The 14,372-nt window shown below is 43.8% G+C and overlaps 1 protein-coding gene and 1 pseudogene across 13 annotated transcripts in view; one reads left to right on the plus strand and one right to left on the minus strand.

Moving 5' to 3' along the window:
- The window catches only part of Golga4 (golgin A4), an 83,713-nt gene extending 70,305 nt beyond the window's left edge, over nt 1-13,408 (plus strand). For 9 of the 13 annotated variants that reach the window (XM_085828163.1, XM_085828166.1, XM_085828167.1 and 6 more), the window contains 4 exons: nt 3,790-3,893; nt 8,033-8,119; nt 10,424-10,488; nt 12,733-13,408. In XM_085828163.1, coding sequence (XP_085684289.1) covers nt 3,790-3,893; nt 8,033-8,119; nt 10,424-10,453 — 221 coding nt within the window. In that variant the 3' untranslated portion in view covers nt 10,454-10,488; nt 12,733-13,408. The remainder of the gene's footprint in view (nt 1-3,789; nt 3,894-8,032; nt 8,120-10,423; nt 10,489-12,732) is intronic. The other 4 variants (XM_085828164.1, XM_029482001.2, XM_085828165.1 and 1 more) reach the window with 1 other exon arrangement.
- On the minus strand, nt 2,488-3,140 carry LOC110301049 (protein PIMREG pseudogene; annotated as a pseudogene).
- Nucleotides 13,409-14,372: the final 964 nt, after the last annotated feature.

A 14,372-nucleotide genomic window follows, 5' to 3' on the forward strand; every position in this document is an offset into this window, starting at 1 on the left:
ACATATTGCTAGTGCACAAGTTGAGCTCATTGGTACATATTGCTATTGCACAAGTTGAGCTCATTGGTACATATTGCTAGTGCACAAGTTGAGCTCATTGGTACATATTGCTAGTGCACAAGTTGAGCTCATTGGTACATATTGCTAGTGCACAAGTTGAGCTCATTGGTACATATTGCTAGTGCACAAGTTGAGCTCATTGGTACATATTGCTAGTGCACAAGTTGAGCTCATTGGTACATATTGCTATGAGTCTTAGTCACTGTTCTGTGGTGAAGAGACAACTGGACTTGCTTCCAGTTTTGTATGATGATCATGTCTGGGACATGGGAACAAGCAGGCAGGCATAGGCAGCAGTGGGGAAGGAGGTGAGGACTTAGAGCCACAGACAGGAGGTAGAGAGAGACCCTGGGCTTGCTGTGGTTTTTGAAATTTCAAAGTCCACTCCACGGTGTCACACCACCTCCAGTGAGGCCACATCTCCTACTTCTTCCCAAAACAAGTTCCAGAGCTGGGGACCAAATGTTCAAGTCCATGAGTTTGTGTGTTCTGTTCTCGTCCAGCCAAGCACATGGTGGGAATGCTTTAAACCCAGTCCGACTTGCAGTAATATATTACATCACTGTCCCCAGTGTAATAGCATCTGTCTTGAAGGGATTTCTACTATGATGCCGAAATCTGCCTCCTTTGAAAAATGAGCAGCTCCTCCCCACCTTCCCTCCCAGCCCATGGCAACTTCCGTCTCGGCCTGTTCTTCCCCGAGCCTGTGTAGGTTTCCTGTGGGAGTGAGACCTACAGCGCTTGTCAGTCCATGCCTGCCGTGTCTTTAGCCATGTGTCTCAGGTACACGACACTAAGTTTCAGTGCCAGACTTTGTTTTCACACATTGCATGTATCAGCACATTTAAATGATGAAAGGAATCTAAGAAGCCTAATGGGCTGTGCACACATCTCTCCTCCATGGTGTTGCTTTAAGGAGTAACATTCGAATACCCACCTCCTGTAGTGCCATCTGAGTGCCCACCTCCTGTAGTGAGAGGTGAAGCATCTCTGTTCCCACTAAGCCCTAGGTGTGCCTGTGTAATAATAAAGTCAGCACCTTGATGGTGCTGAATCCCTCTGAGGCTGTGATACTCAGTCTTCTGCCCTCTTATTTAACATCTGTCTATAAAGTTTCTGGAAACATTGTATTTAGATTTACCAAGTTAGGGAATTTACATGATCCATTTCTTTTGCTTAATGTGTGAGTCATCTAGGTTGTGTATTTTATTCAGTTAGTCTGGTACATGCTCATACACGTGTTCCATAGTCTGCATGTGAAAGATTTTCTGGGAAATAATAGGACTGAGAAGAGAACTGACATGTCACAAGGTACACCTAGATGTTTCTGTATTTGTTCCATAATGCCCGACCCTGGGCACCCCAGTGGCCTCTCTACTGCTGCGTGTATCGTGGCTGAAGACACTTGGTACAGCATTTTAACTGTGTAGGTTGAGCCTCACTAGGGAATGTTGTGTCCCTCCCTGGTTTAGCAGCGTGCACTCCTTCCTTGGGGGACGGCCTTATGTTTCCATGTCCTCGAAAGTTAACTTGCCATTTTCTTTTCCATAAGTTGTTAAATACCCTGATTATTTGCCTTGTTTTGTTTTTTATTAGTATATATTAATTATACAAATTAATGAGCTTTCAGGACGTTTCCATCTATGCATACAATATACTTTTAGCATATCCATTACTATTACTCTTATCTGCCCTCTTTCTTTCTTTCTTTCTTTCTTTCTTTCTTTCTTTCTTTCTTTCTTTCTTCTTTTTTAGAAAGCAAGCTTTTATTATGAAAAACAATGTGATCTATGAAACTGATACACTGGTATCTTTGTAATAGAATAGCATAGCAGATGCCTTAAATAATTTACAAAGAGAAGACACTGCTTTCGAACAGTGTTCCCCTCCCTGCACCACAGTGCCCCCTCGTGGAGCTTTGAGTCTGCAAATATCTCCTCTCTTCCTGTGGGGGCCTGGGGGTGAGGAGCAGTGGTGAAAGCGAGTCCTCCTGAATCTCTGCCCTAGGAATACAGGGCGAGGGTTCATGGGATGACTCCTGCCAGGCCTTGGTTCTGGTTTCCAGACTCAGAACTGTCTACCATCTTCTGGTACATTCCTAATATGGATGGACAACTATGAGGCTGGAGAGCCAGGTGAGTGTGCCAGAGTCCAAGAGTCCCCTGGGGGAACATGGGCAGTTCCCACCACCTCTTCAAGGTCTTCCAAAATAACTCTCAGGCTGTGGCCAGTGGTTACCAGTGGGCCCAGATATGGCTGAAGTAGAAGGGTTCTGGACCCCACGTTAGTCAAGTCCTTGTTAGCAGTGGCCTGGGGATGCTGATAAACCCAATGCCACCTCCAGGAAGTTCATGGGTTGGGTGGCATGGACATCCTGATGGCTTGGTGGCTAGACAGAGCCGGCTTCCTGTAGGATACTTGCTGTCCTCATTCACGGATAAGGGAGACGGTCATGTCACCCTCTCTTCAGCCTTCATGGCACTGTCCAGATGGATTCCAGCTCCCACAGGCTCTAGGTCACTGTCAGACTCCCTGGGAGAGCAGAGAGGATCTGTAGAGGGCTCTGGAGGGCAGCCTCTCTCCTTAGCTGCTGATGACAATGGGCTTGTGGAGCCATCTGCCCAGAGAGGCGAGGGTGTCCCCCACTGAAGCATTCCAGTTGGCCCTGCATAGCCAAGTGTTTTTTCTGGCTCAAACTGGGTGGTGGCGACCATCTGTCTTTCTGGGCTCCTCGCTTCCTCCTCACTTGCACCTGTGTCTCCATTAGCCACTTGGTGCCACTGACAGGACTCCTGGATCCTCTGGGACATAGCACCGAAGGCACTTTTGGCTGAGCGAGCTGCAGCCTGAAGACCTTGCTGCTCTGGCTCTGGACTTTCCAGGCCTATCCAGGAGGGGCCATTTCCGAGGTCCAGGCTGACCGCTCTTAGTGGCAGCCTCCTTTAGAATGGTCTGCACTGGGAGCCCAAGGGACCGGTCTCCAGGTGACCCCCAGCAGATCGGGTCACCTCCTCTAGCTGTTCCTCCTTTAGGAGTAACCGTCTGTGCACAGAGGTCTCCATGCCCTGCCACGGAGACATAATATGCTTGGTCCAGTTTCCGCTGCCTGCTAGATCCTCCCTGCTTGATACCCGGACCCAAAGATCGACCTTATCTCCTCTTTCTGTTTCCTCGCTTCATATACTCAATAATCTACTAGAGGTCTCACATGGCTGGGATTTCAGGCTGTGCCACTGGGCCCAGTTCACATGAAAGTCTTTTAAAAATCACTATGATACTGCGACTTTACACACTTTTGGTTTCTTATTTGTGTTTCAAAGCATTTTTGAAAATGTGATTGAAACTAAGTACTTTAATATTGGGATGCTTAAAAAGAAACTAAAAATGTCTTAAATCTTTGATAACATGAAAATGGTCGTGTTAGCCACTGGAATATCTCAGGTCATCCATGTACTATTTAGTAGAGAAATACCACAGTTAAGGAGCTTGTATGCTGGTTGTGTGCTCTTGTAGGAGAAGAATGTGTACGGGAAATAGAAATTTTACAACAGTTCTAATTTTTGCTTCTACTGTAGTAGTTGGGATATCCATAGTGTGAGCATGTGCACAGCACAGGGCAGCTGATGGGACACAGCCTCTTTCTGGCCCCTTGTTTCCTGATGTGTCTGGTTACTGAGTGATTAGCTATTTGGGTTTCCTTTTGTAATTTGATGTTGTCTTTTTTGACAGGTGGCAATTTGTACCACACTGAGGTCTCACTCTTCGGAGAACCTACGGAGTTTGAGTATTTGCGAAAAGTGCTGTTTGAATACATGATGGGTCGCGAGACTAAGGTACAGCTCCCACCTCGTGACTTCTACGAGATTGCTTTTAACACACACACACTGATAGTATATGCACCAGGAGGTCGTATGGGCAGACTGTGTTCACAAAAATGAACGTGTGTGTGTGTGTGTGTGTGTTTATTTCAGATCTTAAAAGTAGGAGAAACAATTGTATTTTAAGGAGGTTTAGGGCCCTGCAGATAGATAGCACTGTGAATCATCATTCTATCTCCATGACAGTGACTGCTAAGAAACATTGAGGGATAATTTAATCTGTTACAAGTCGTTTCTACATATGCTGGATATTGATCATGTTTAAATTTCCATGCTAGGCAAGTAGGCGCTGTTGGTCAGCTTGTTCTCTGGAACACAGCTCCTACATAAGGCTCTTGACACAGAGTTGTACTCTACTATACGTGTCTTCTACAGCTTGACTTGTTGTTTATTTAAACCTTAAGTTAGACATCTGGTGAATATATCTTGAATGGAATGAGCGTGGTTAGGGAAGTTCATGAACTTTTTTATCAGTAAAAATTTCCACTGCAATCAGTTTCTGCTTTTGATACTTGTAGACGATGTGGGATTTACATCGTCTGTGTCATGACTGTGAATGGGATATGACCTTTGTGTGAGTTAGAGAGATGCTAATCCAGACAGTGATTTGGAAAATACATATAAAACCAAAGAGAGCAAGGGTATAGATAAGGACATAAAGATAGTATTACAGCTTTGTGGGATACATAGAGAAGCGCCAGTATATATCTTAGTATATATAGACATTAAGGAGGTTTTTGTTGGTTGTTTTTTTTTTTTTTTTTTTTTTTTTTTTTAACATCAAACAAGTTTAGGGAGGTGTTATACACACACACACACACACTCCCTTGGTTTGGTTTTGGACTTTTGAGGCAACATCTTGCTGTGTGATGACCTGCTTTGCCTCCCAGGAGCTGGGATTATAGGCATACACCCCCATGTCTGCATCAGACCCTTCCAGTTATGGTAAAGTAATCAACCGTGAGCATGTGTCACAGAGCGGGGTCTGTTGGTTCATTGTGGCCCAGTGCCTTTGCTTGGTTAATCTCTCCTCATAAAGCAGAGGCACTGACTGACTGTTCTCATGCTGTGCTCTCACAGGGGCTAAAGCAGCCTGGATTGGCAGCTTGGTGGATGGGTAACATTTTGTGCATATGCACTAGGTGGAAGGCTGAGCTCTCAGGACTGTAGACACTTTAGACTCTAATGTTGTGGTTCAAGTGTTGTGCCTAACAGACTGTGGCCTTCCTGAATCTAACATGCTCGCTGCAGCCTGTTGCTCCTGGGAAGTGTAGTGCTTGGGAAATGTGGTTTCCAAGTTTGAGCCTCTGGAAGAGAGACACAGCCCAAGCCAAATATAACCTTGTCCTCTGTGAGCCTTCATTCACTTGGGGTCACAGCTTGGAAAGCCGCTGCCTCAGTGACACAGCTCTTCATCCCCCTTTGTCTGTGTTTGTTGTGATTATCTGGCTAAGGATGAACAGTTTGTGAGTCTTCATCACATTTCACATGTAAACTTTGAAACTGGTGCTTAGTCTACTGTCATTCATCGCTGTATGGACTGTCATAATAGATGGTGATGTGACCGCCAGTGCTGATGCTGACTGGAATTGAACAGTGCGTAGTTCTTAGTTAAGCAGGCTGTGGAGCAGAGTGCAGGGTAAGGACATAAGGCTTCACTTGTGGAGGGTCAAGGTGGACCGGGCTCAAAGCAAGGGGAGAAGTAGGTTTTGATAGGGAGTCCTCAGCACTTGTGCAAGATGGGCAGCAGCTAAGTGTGAAGGCCCAAGAAAGCCATGTGTGAGCTCCCTGAGTCCCAGGAGTCTGGTCCAGCTGAACTCTACCTGTGAAGTCCAAGAGTTCCCAGCTAGGACCACACAGTCTTGAAGGCTAGAGGATCTGAAGTACTTCCAGAATTTTGCCTGTGTGTATGTATCACAGAGAAGATAGTTCTGAAATGTCCAACAAGAATAGAGCTGGTTTTAGGTGCATCTGTTGTGGTTTGCTTTAACAAAGAACTCAGAAGTGGCGAGCAGCCTGCGGAGGAAGGACTTGGCCAAGCTGTGCTGCCCGCTTGCATCGGCAGTCCCCTTGAGTCACCACCTGCTTCTCTTCACCTGCTTTGGCTGCAGCATCCTTTCTGAGGCAGGTGCTTGGAGGAGGCTGCACATGCTCTGTGCACATGCTCTTACTGTATGGAGCTACTTCAGCCCTGCTTTCTTCCTCTTCATGGGCTTTGGTCCTCTGCTTCCTCATTGATACTGAAATCCAGTCTGTCTTCCATTTTGCTCTGTAAGTGTCATTGAAGAGGCATCTCCTGAGGAGACATGAGCTGAAGAGCCTGCTTATAAAGCCGGTGGCTCATTTGAACTTTGCCTTCCTAACTAACTAGGACCTGAGGATGTGGTTTGGAGAGAAGACAGTCTGATTTCTTTCCACAGTGTAGCAAGAGCCCGGGCTTCTGGCAAGCTGGAGGCCTTATTGGTTGTCAGGTATGGATTCTGGGCCACTGATGAACTTAGGGTGGATTTTCCATTAAGTGTTGTCTGTAAGTGGGAAGAGACAGCTCGTCACAGTTCACGGTTGTGTCTTTGTAAACATGTTTGAACATGCCTGTGTGGTTTCAGAATGAAAGCTTTGATGCGCATGATACTGAAAATAAGGAAATGTTCCATATAACTGAACCTTTGAATTTTAGATTTTTGGAACCTGGAGGGGAGGGGAATCTTAATAGTAATACAGAAGAAGTCCTCTCTGTGTAAAAAGAAAATATTGAAATAGTTTCTACTTCTTACTTCTTTTTGCCAGTTCATGACACATATACCTGATCTCTATACTCAAGTTTAACACACTAGCTTGTGTTCTGTCTGTTAATATAATTTAAGGAGGTGTTGTCAACACCTCTGGGATTCTCCAAGAATGTGGTTGTTTTAAATGGCATTTAAAAAATATCTTTAAAGCCATTAAAATGGCAAAACCAAAACCAAGAAAGATGTCTGAAACTAAAGTCATTGTATGTGGGGTTTGCAGCTGAAAACAGTCTCAGTTGAGCTGGTTGAGCTACTGTTAGGAATATAATATGCCTCGGCTCTCTACAGGTAATAGGAATTTAAAAATGTTAGTTTCTTCCCTTTTTGTTATTAATTAAATTTTTTCTGGTGATATGAATATAGTTCCAAAATTTTGGGTTGATAATATTGTGCTGATTTTTTTCCTACAACTTTTCCCAGAGCCCCACTGCTGCCACCAAACACACAGGCCTACACACAGAGTTCATGTAGCCATGGGCACTGGTTCCCTCTTCTGGGATGCTCTACCATGTTCTCTAGGAGTCCCCAGGAGAGAGTACCCCCTGACCTGAGATGTAAGCACTAAGCTCATTACCATTCTCATCTCATGTTGACATCTTCTCTCCTCTCTGTTTGCCTAACCACATCTCATCTTGATACACAATAGGGAGTTTTCAACCTTTGAGGAGAATTTTTCAGGAGCTTTTGGGGTGACGGTCTGACTTACGGTATATTTATTCTGATCTGCACAGTTTATGATCTTGTTTTGCAAACTCCCATGTGTAATGTTTTGATTCATCATGTGTTCTACCAAACACAACATCTGTGTTCCTTTAATATGTAATTTATATTAGGCTGACGTGCTGCATGTCTTGAAAAGTAACTTCTGAGCATGTTCATGTCCATGCAGTAGCCCATGTCTACGAGACATATGATGTGACTTAGTTAGAGCCTCTAATCCCAGTTACCTAGAGCATCTGTTTTGGCAATGTATCCTGTAGGTTACTGCAAATATAAGGCCGTTCAGATGAATTCGTGATGAAGTTTCATCTTAATGAGATAAAAAATTAACAGTTAGATCTTTATTCAGCTTCATGCTATTGGAAATACATTATCTGAAGTAATTCAAAGGTAGACCTTGTAAGAAGCCCTCTTAAATTGAGACGCTAGTGCTGGTCTTTACTTCCTTGACTGACACCTTCACATCATACTTCTTTGTCCGTGACTTCCATTGAGAGCACTAAGGAATCCTCCAGAACATGTCAGAATGCTGTGAAACTTGTTTGCCTCGTCCTCTGCCAATGATCCCTTTCCTGTTGCTTCTAGACCATGGCCAAAGTTATAACCACTGTCCTGAAATTCCCTGATGATCAGGCTCAGAAAATTTTGGAGAGAGAAGATGCTCGTCTGATGGTAAGTTCCAGAAGTCAGCTGTAGGGAGACAGCTTTCTTACAGTTTATAGTCTGCCTCGTTTGTGGAGCCCTTCTCTTTGTAAAAGAATTGCAAGTTTGTGAATGTCTTTTGTACCACGACTAAGCAGTGGCAGCGGTTAATCCCAGGCAGGTTTGGTGGGGACTCTCAAGGGAAAGAGTTCTTAGTGGGACAGTTGATGCCACACTTGTGGTGTGGGGGTTCCCAGAGCTTGAGTAAAGCAGCATTCATCCTAGGAAGGGGTGAAGCGTGTGTCATGGCCCTTGGCTTGCTGAATACATTCAGTCTGCAGCCATCTGCTCCTGGAGTTGTTAAAGAGAATGTAGGAAATTTGAAGCTATGAAGAATATGGAAGTGTTACTTGTAGGGATAAATGGTAACTCCCATTTAATGATATGTGAATGACAGGTAGGCCCAGCAGACCATTGGAATGATGAAATAGACATGTAGGAAATGTGAAGTAATGTATGGGCATGAAGTGGGGTACACCCTGTAAGTTGAAAACTAATCAAATTGATCTTTTTATCAGTCTAGAGAGTCTTGGTGTTTGTAGAGTGACTCAGGGTCCTTTCCTGTGTCTGTAAGAGAATTTCATTTATAAAGTAGAATGTAATTGGCTGAAATTGGAATCAAGAGAGTCTTTTGTTATAGAGAAGCCTGTTCTTAATTTTTCCTAAAAGCGCACTTTCTCACTGAAGTGCTACAGACCCTGGGATCCTAAACCCACATGTCTGCTGCCCGTGACTGCCCGGGTTTGTTTTCCTTGCTTACTTGCTCGCTGTGCTCACTCGTCCTCCATGTTGTCTGTTGCTCCCGTGCTTTGTGGTACTGGAGACTGAAACCCAGAGCCTTATGTGTGCTGGAGCCCTGGCCACCGAGCTATGTCCCCAGCCTCATGTGTAATTGGGATTGGTCCCTGACAGACCATGGTGGCTTTGTTGGTCTCGCTCGTTTCCCCTAAGTTAATAAATCATGAGCACCTTATAGCACTTGAGATGAAGGCTTCCACCCAACCCTGAGACTTAGCAGACCCTGGCATGTAGCAAGATGTCTGCCAGGTGGGCCTGGAGAACAAATGCAAATACAAATGATGCTTAATGAAAACAACGCATATGCTAATATGTTTTTAATTGAGAAAGTGGTTTGGCTGACATTGTTAGAATAAGAAATGACAGATCGCTTTCTAAAATGTTATAAACAATTCAGGAAAATGACTTAGGAAATCTTCCATAATCTTCAACATGAGACCGTTGGCTCCATGCCAAGGTTATGACTGTCAGTTGTGTGGCAGGCCAGGGGACATGCCTGTGATCCCAGCACTTAGAAGTTGGAGCAGAAGAAGCCCCGTTCAGCGTTGTTGTGGGTCACATAAAGCACTGACTAGTTCCACTAGACTCCTCTTTACTCAATTCTCTAAGTGGCTCTTAACCTTAGAGGGATAGACACGGGACGTCCACATTCCTGTCTTGTGCGCTTCTGCAGAGTCTCTTGCAAAATACTAACCTTACGATGCTGTGTGTATTGAAACATTTTCCTAGTTTGTTTTCATTGTGCTCCTTTTTACTAACTTCATTGTGTACACACACACACACACACACACACACACACACACTTCGAGGCTTGTCATGCCATCCAGAAATGAGCTCAGCTCTGGTTAACAGCCTTTGCTGTCATACTGCCATTGCAAAGCAAACCATGACGTGAGTTAATGATGGTGGATGGTGACCTTCTGAAACTCGGGTGTGGGATTTACTTAAGAAACTTGCTACAGTAAAATGCACTGACATCAACTTCCTTTGCATTAGAATTGCAACATGGCGCATCATTCCTGCAGCTGCTCCTGACAGTCTGTTGAATTATGAGGGAATTATTCAGTGATAAAATTGACACCTTTTAGGAATGAGAATTCAATATACAGGTGTATTGCATATATGAATTTCAAATTCATTGACTTCTAAAAATTCATGGGGGTAAGCTGAAATTATGTAAATCAAATTTTAATGTGTATGGTAATGAAATTACAACAAAAGTCACTTCATAATATAGACACTGTAATTTACTTGGCAGTTAAATGCACCTTTCAGCATTTAAACCTTTAAATGAACATTGAAAGTAAGAACCTAGGATGGGGGGAGTATTAATACTCCTTATGCTTTGCACGATGACCCTGAATTTGAAATGACTTAGGTACCGTCTGTAGTTCTGTCCGCTTCATATGCACACTGTAACCGCTGCACTACTTGTCTGAAAACTAACCCAATAAGCTTTTCCTCTTGGCTTTGTAGTTCACCTCAGCTCGCAGTGGCATCTTCTGATACCCGTCAGTCAGGCTGTGCTTAGTAAGCATGTGGTGAGTGGACAGCCATGTTTGTATCTTTGGTACAGAGATCACGTGTATTGTAATGCCAGCAACCATTTTGCTGGGATTATTTTGTTCTTTTTAATGAACATGATTATGACATTGGGTTCATGTAGTTGCTTTCTGTTGATTCTGTGAAGTAGACTGATACGTAGACTAACAGCCACCAAGAATGGCTACAGATGACGATGGAGAGATGAAGGGTACTTGTGGGTGCAAGTGAGGATGTGCTGTGCTGTGCTGTGCTGTGCTTCAGATTCAAGTGAAGAGAGCCCAAGTTCTGCAAAGCCTAATGAGAATGCTAGGTTGAAAGAAAAAAAAGAGAGAGAGAACTAATAAAGTTGATTAAAACTAAACACAGTTTTATTGCATCCCAAGATCACACAGCTCACTTGAAGACAGCGTGTATGTATGTTCTGTGAGTGTTCCTCAGCAGCCTGGTTTAATTGAATATGGCTGTCTCTGGTGACCATTTATTACAGTGAAATGTAATTGTCTAAAATGTTTCCCACCGTTTACTGGTCCTCAACATTTAAGGATTCCCAGACTCACACAGTAATCGTTGTCATTAGCTTGATTGAACATTGCCATAAACACTTGGTGTGCACATTTACCTTAAACTTGCTGTAATTCCCATGAATCACAGCTAAGTTGAATCTCAGTGACTAACATCTGATTATACTTGATGATAATGGATTGTGAGCTACCATGTGGGCATTGGGACCCGAACTCAGATCCTTTGCAAGAGTGCAAGAGTGGCCAGTGCTCTTAAGCAGCCTCTGTTTTTGTTTGTTTTTAAATTTTGTTTGCCTTTAAAAAAAAAAACCCGCCTACATTGAGTCTCCTTTTGATTTTCACATTGTATCATTTAATTTGCTTGCGAGGTTATCTGGAGCTGAGTCGTTCCAGTGTGCTCCACGGGGCTGGTTTCATTAGTTTGCTTTAATAGTAAGCGATGAGACCTGGCCAGCAGTGAGTCCTGAGAGCTGTACCACATGGCAGTGCTGCAGAGAGCTGCTCTCTTACACTGGGAACATGTGCTCAGCATCTCTGTTGACTGATTGCTTGTCCATTTGACTTCTGGTTTGAAACCTAAGCTTTGCAAAAATAACTGAATGAATGCCCACATCTGCCATCACTTTTACGTTTCTAACATTTTGTGAAAGTCTCTCCCTGTTGTTACTCTTGGTTTCTCTCTATGTATCTCCCATTTGTGAAACATTGGCAGTTACCTGTAAACATCATGCTTACAGCAAGCATTTGACGGGGCAGACATAAGTGGATAGTGAGTGCATCTAAACAGTAGGATTACCACACTTGGTAAACTCACTAGCTAGAGAACACTTGTTATTTGATACTATACGTAATAAATGTTCAACTTTCCCATTTTTCAAATGAAACCTCTTGTAAATATTTAAGATCTCAGGATCCACAGAGAGCACACACAACACTGAGTGGTCACGCTCTTGGGTCCCTGGTCTTTGCTTTCATAGCACTGGTTTGTGAGCTTGGTTGAGCTGACTTTTGTTTCCTAAGTGGGTACAAGCCAAGGTTTCAAAATAATAATTGAAAAGAAGCAACCTTATCAGAAGGTTTTTGTTTTTTTGTTTTTTCCATTTTCTCCATCAGGTTCCCAGGGCCAACATGATTGTTGGGCCAGCTTTGTAAATACTCAGAATGCCTAACATGTCCCCAGCTGAGTGTCAATGGGCAGTGTGACTTCTCTTAAACTACTCAGATCTGAGTCCCTGCATTTAGCAATCGAATCCAGGAAACTCTTAGGGAAAGTCTGGGTTTGCCTCAGGGTTTCAGTTTTAGTGAACTTGCAGTGAGCTTAGCCTCTCACACCCCAGTGCATTTGTCTGGCTTGGAGCATTCCAGAGTGTAGCAAACCCACTGCATAGCGGGACACGGCCTTCCCTGTAAGTCCTGTCTGAAAGCTGCCCTTGGTGGGAGTGCCCACACAGCACAGGCTGTGCCAGGGCTGAGCAGCACTGTCTTCTGGGATTGCTGACAATCAATCATTTGATTGACAGTTTAAGTCATTCCAAGCAGTGGTTTCTAGAATATTCCAACAGGAATCAGCATTTGAAATGTTTACTTTTTTTACTGTCATCCCTAGAGTGTTAATTTACCTTATCTTGAAGAAACAAAACAAATCTCACACAAGCTGGCATAGGAGCTTGCTTATTTGTTTCCTTATTTCACCCTAGTGTCCTTTTTTCTTCCTTTTAGTCATGGCTCCGAACCTCATCTTGAAGAAATGGAGAGAGAGAGGCTGAGCAGCTGCTGCCTGGGAAGCTGTCCACCTGTTGGGTTTTTAGAGAATGGCACTGTCATTACAGACCATTGGTGTAGCTTCAAGGCAGATGCTACTCTGGCCTCAGATACATTGCTGTGGAAGCAGGCGCTCTTGGTGGGGAGATGGTGGCGGGTTTGTCCTTTTTTATTCAGTTTTTTCTTGGGAAGTTTTCTGTGGTTTAAAGGCTGTTCTGACTGGCCCCACCTGGCTTGGCTCTTCAGTGTCTTTTTCTTGTGTTCTCCCTCCCTTTAAAGAACTGTCCATCTTCCTTATTTATTTTAGGGTGGTTTCTTTTTCTTCCTAAAGACTTGTGCAATACATTTTGAGGTGAAACTTAGTGAATTTTTTCTGATAAATTAGAGATTTTAATTGACTGTTTCACAGAATGATTTTTTGAATATTTGCTAAAGCCTAATTCTTTATGCTATGATAAGTCCCAAATGGCAGTACCTCATGTTTACCTAGCTTTTGGACTTATATTATTTTTCAGAGGAAAAAAATACTACTGTAAATTGTAAATAGTATATAATCCTATTGTCTGCAGCTCTGTGACTGTTGGCCATGTCATCTCAGAGGATCAGATAAATAAAGTTTATTTCCTATATAATAGTTTTCATTGTGCTTCTTTTTAAGTTGAAATCACTTCAAGATGGTTAAGCGCCCATGTTTCAGTTCAGGTTGGTAATGTAGTGAGGGCTGTCAGGCCAGCTAACTGCTGATCACTAGGACAGATGTGCGCATGTATGTTCAAAGCTACACGAGCAATGAGGAGGATATGGACACACACACACACCCATGTGTTCCAGGAGGGTTTCTGCTCTGGGAGTCACTGATTGTTCTTAAGCCTAATGAGAGAGAAGTTTCTGGACAGGAAGCTGTGAGAACTGCTCAGAAGGGTCCACACACTCCTCACATCCGGGGGAACATGGTTCTCAGACTCTTAGATCTGTAAAACCTCTGCACGGGATGGAACGTTGGTTATCCAGCCAGCCTGCCAGCCTCCTGGGGTTTCCTGTGCTGTGAGGGAGGGGCCACCCACACCCTACAACTGTAGCTCCCTTCTTGTCTTTTATGCCTCTTCCCAGGGTAGGAGTTTGGCTTCTTAGTGCTTTCCAACAACTTCCTGTAATTTCTCCTTAACCCCTTATGCAGATACCCCAGTGTAAGAGAGCGGGGTCAGTTGGCAAAGGTTTTCTCTAAAGGGCCAGTTAGCGAGCATATTTGGTCATAGAGGCCATGTGCTTTTGTTGTAGTCAGAGCAACTATAGACAATTCTTAAGTGAGTGAACATAGTGTGTTTCAATAAAACTTTATTTGTATTAAATATTTCATGTTCGTATACATGTACACATGTGTTTGGATGCTGTCCACCTTCCCAGTCCCTTTCCCTCCCAACTTCATGTGCTCTCTTTTAAAGTCATTACTCATTTAATACCCACTTAGTTCATTAGTGCTGCCTGCATGTACATGGGTGTGGGGCCGTCCACTGGAGCATGGGCAGCCTCTCAGGACCCCTTCCCCAGTACCCATCAACTGCCAGTAGCTCTTCAGAAATGGAACTTCATGGACCCCT

The sequence above is a fragment of the Mus caroli genome, unplaced genomic scaffold (assembly GCF_978045245.1).
Source record: "Mus caroli unplaced genomic scaffold, Mus_caroli_1 scaffold_11, whole genome shotgun sequence".
Classification (NCBI taxonomy): Eukaryota; Metazoa; Chordata; class Mammalia; order Rodentia; family Muridae; genus Mus; species Mus caroli.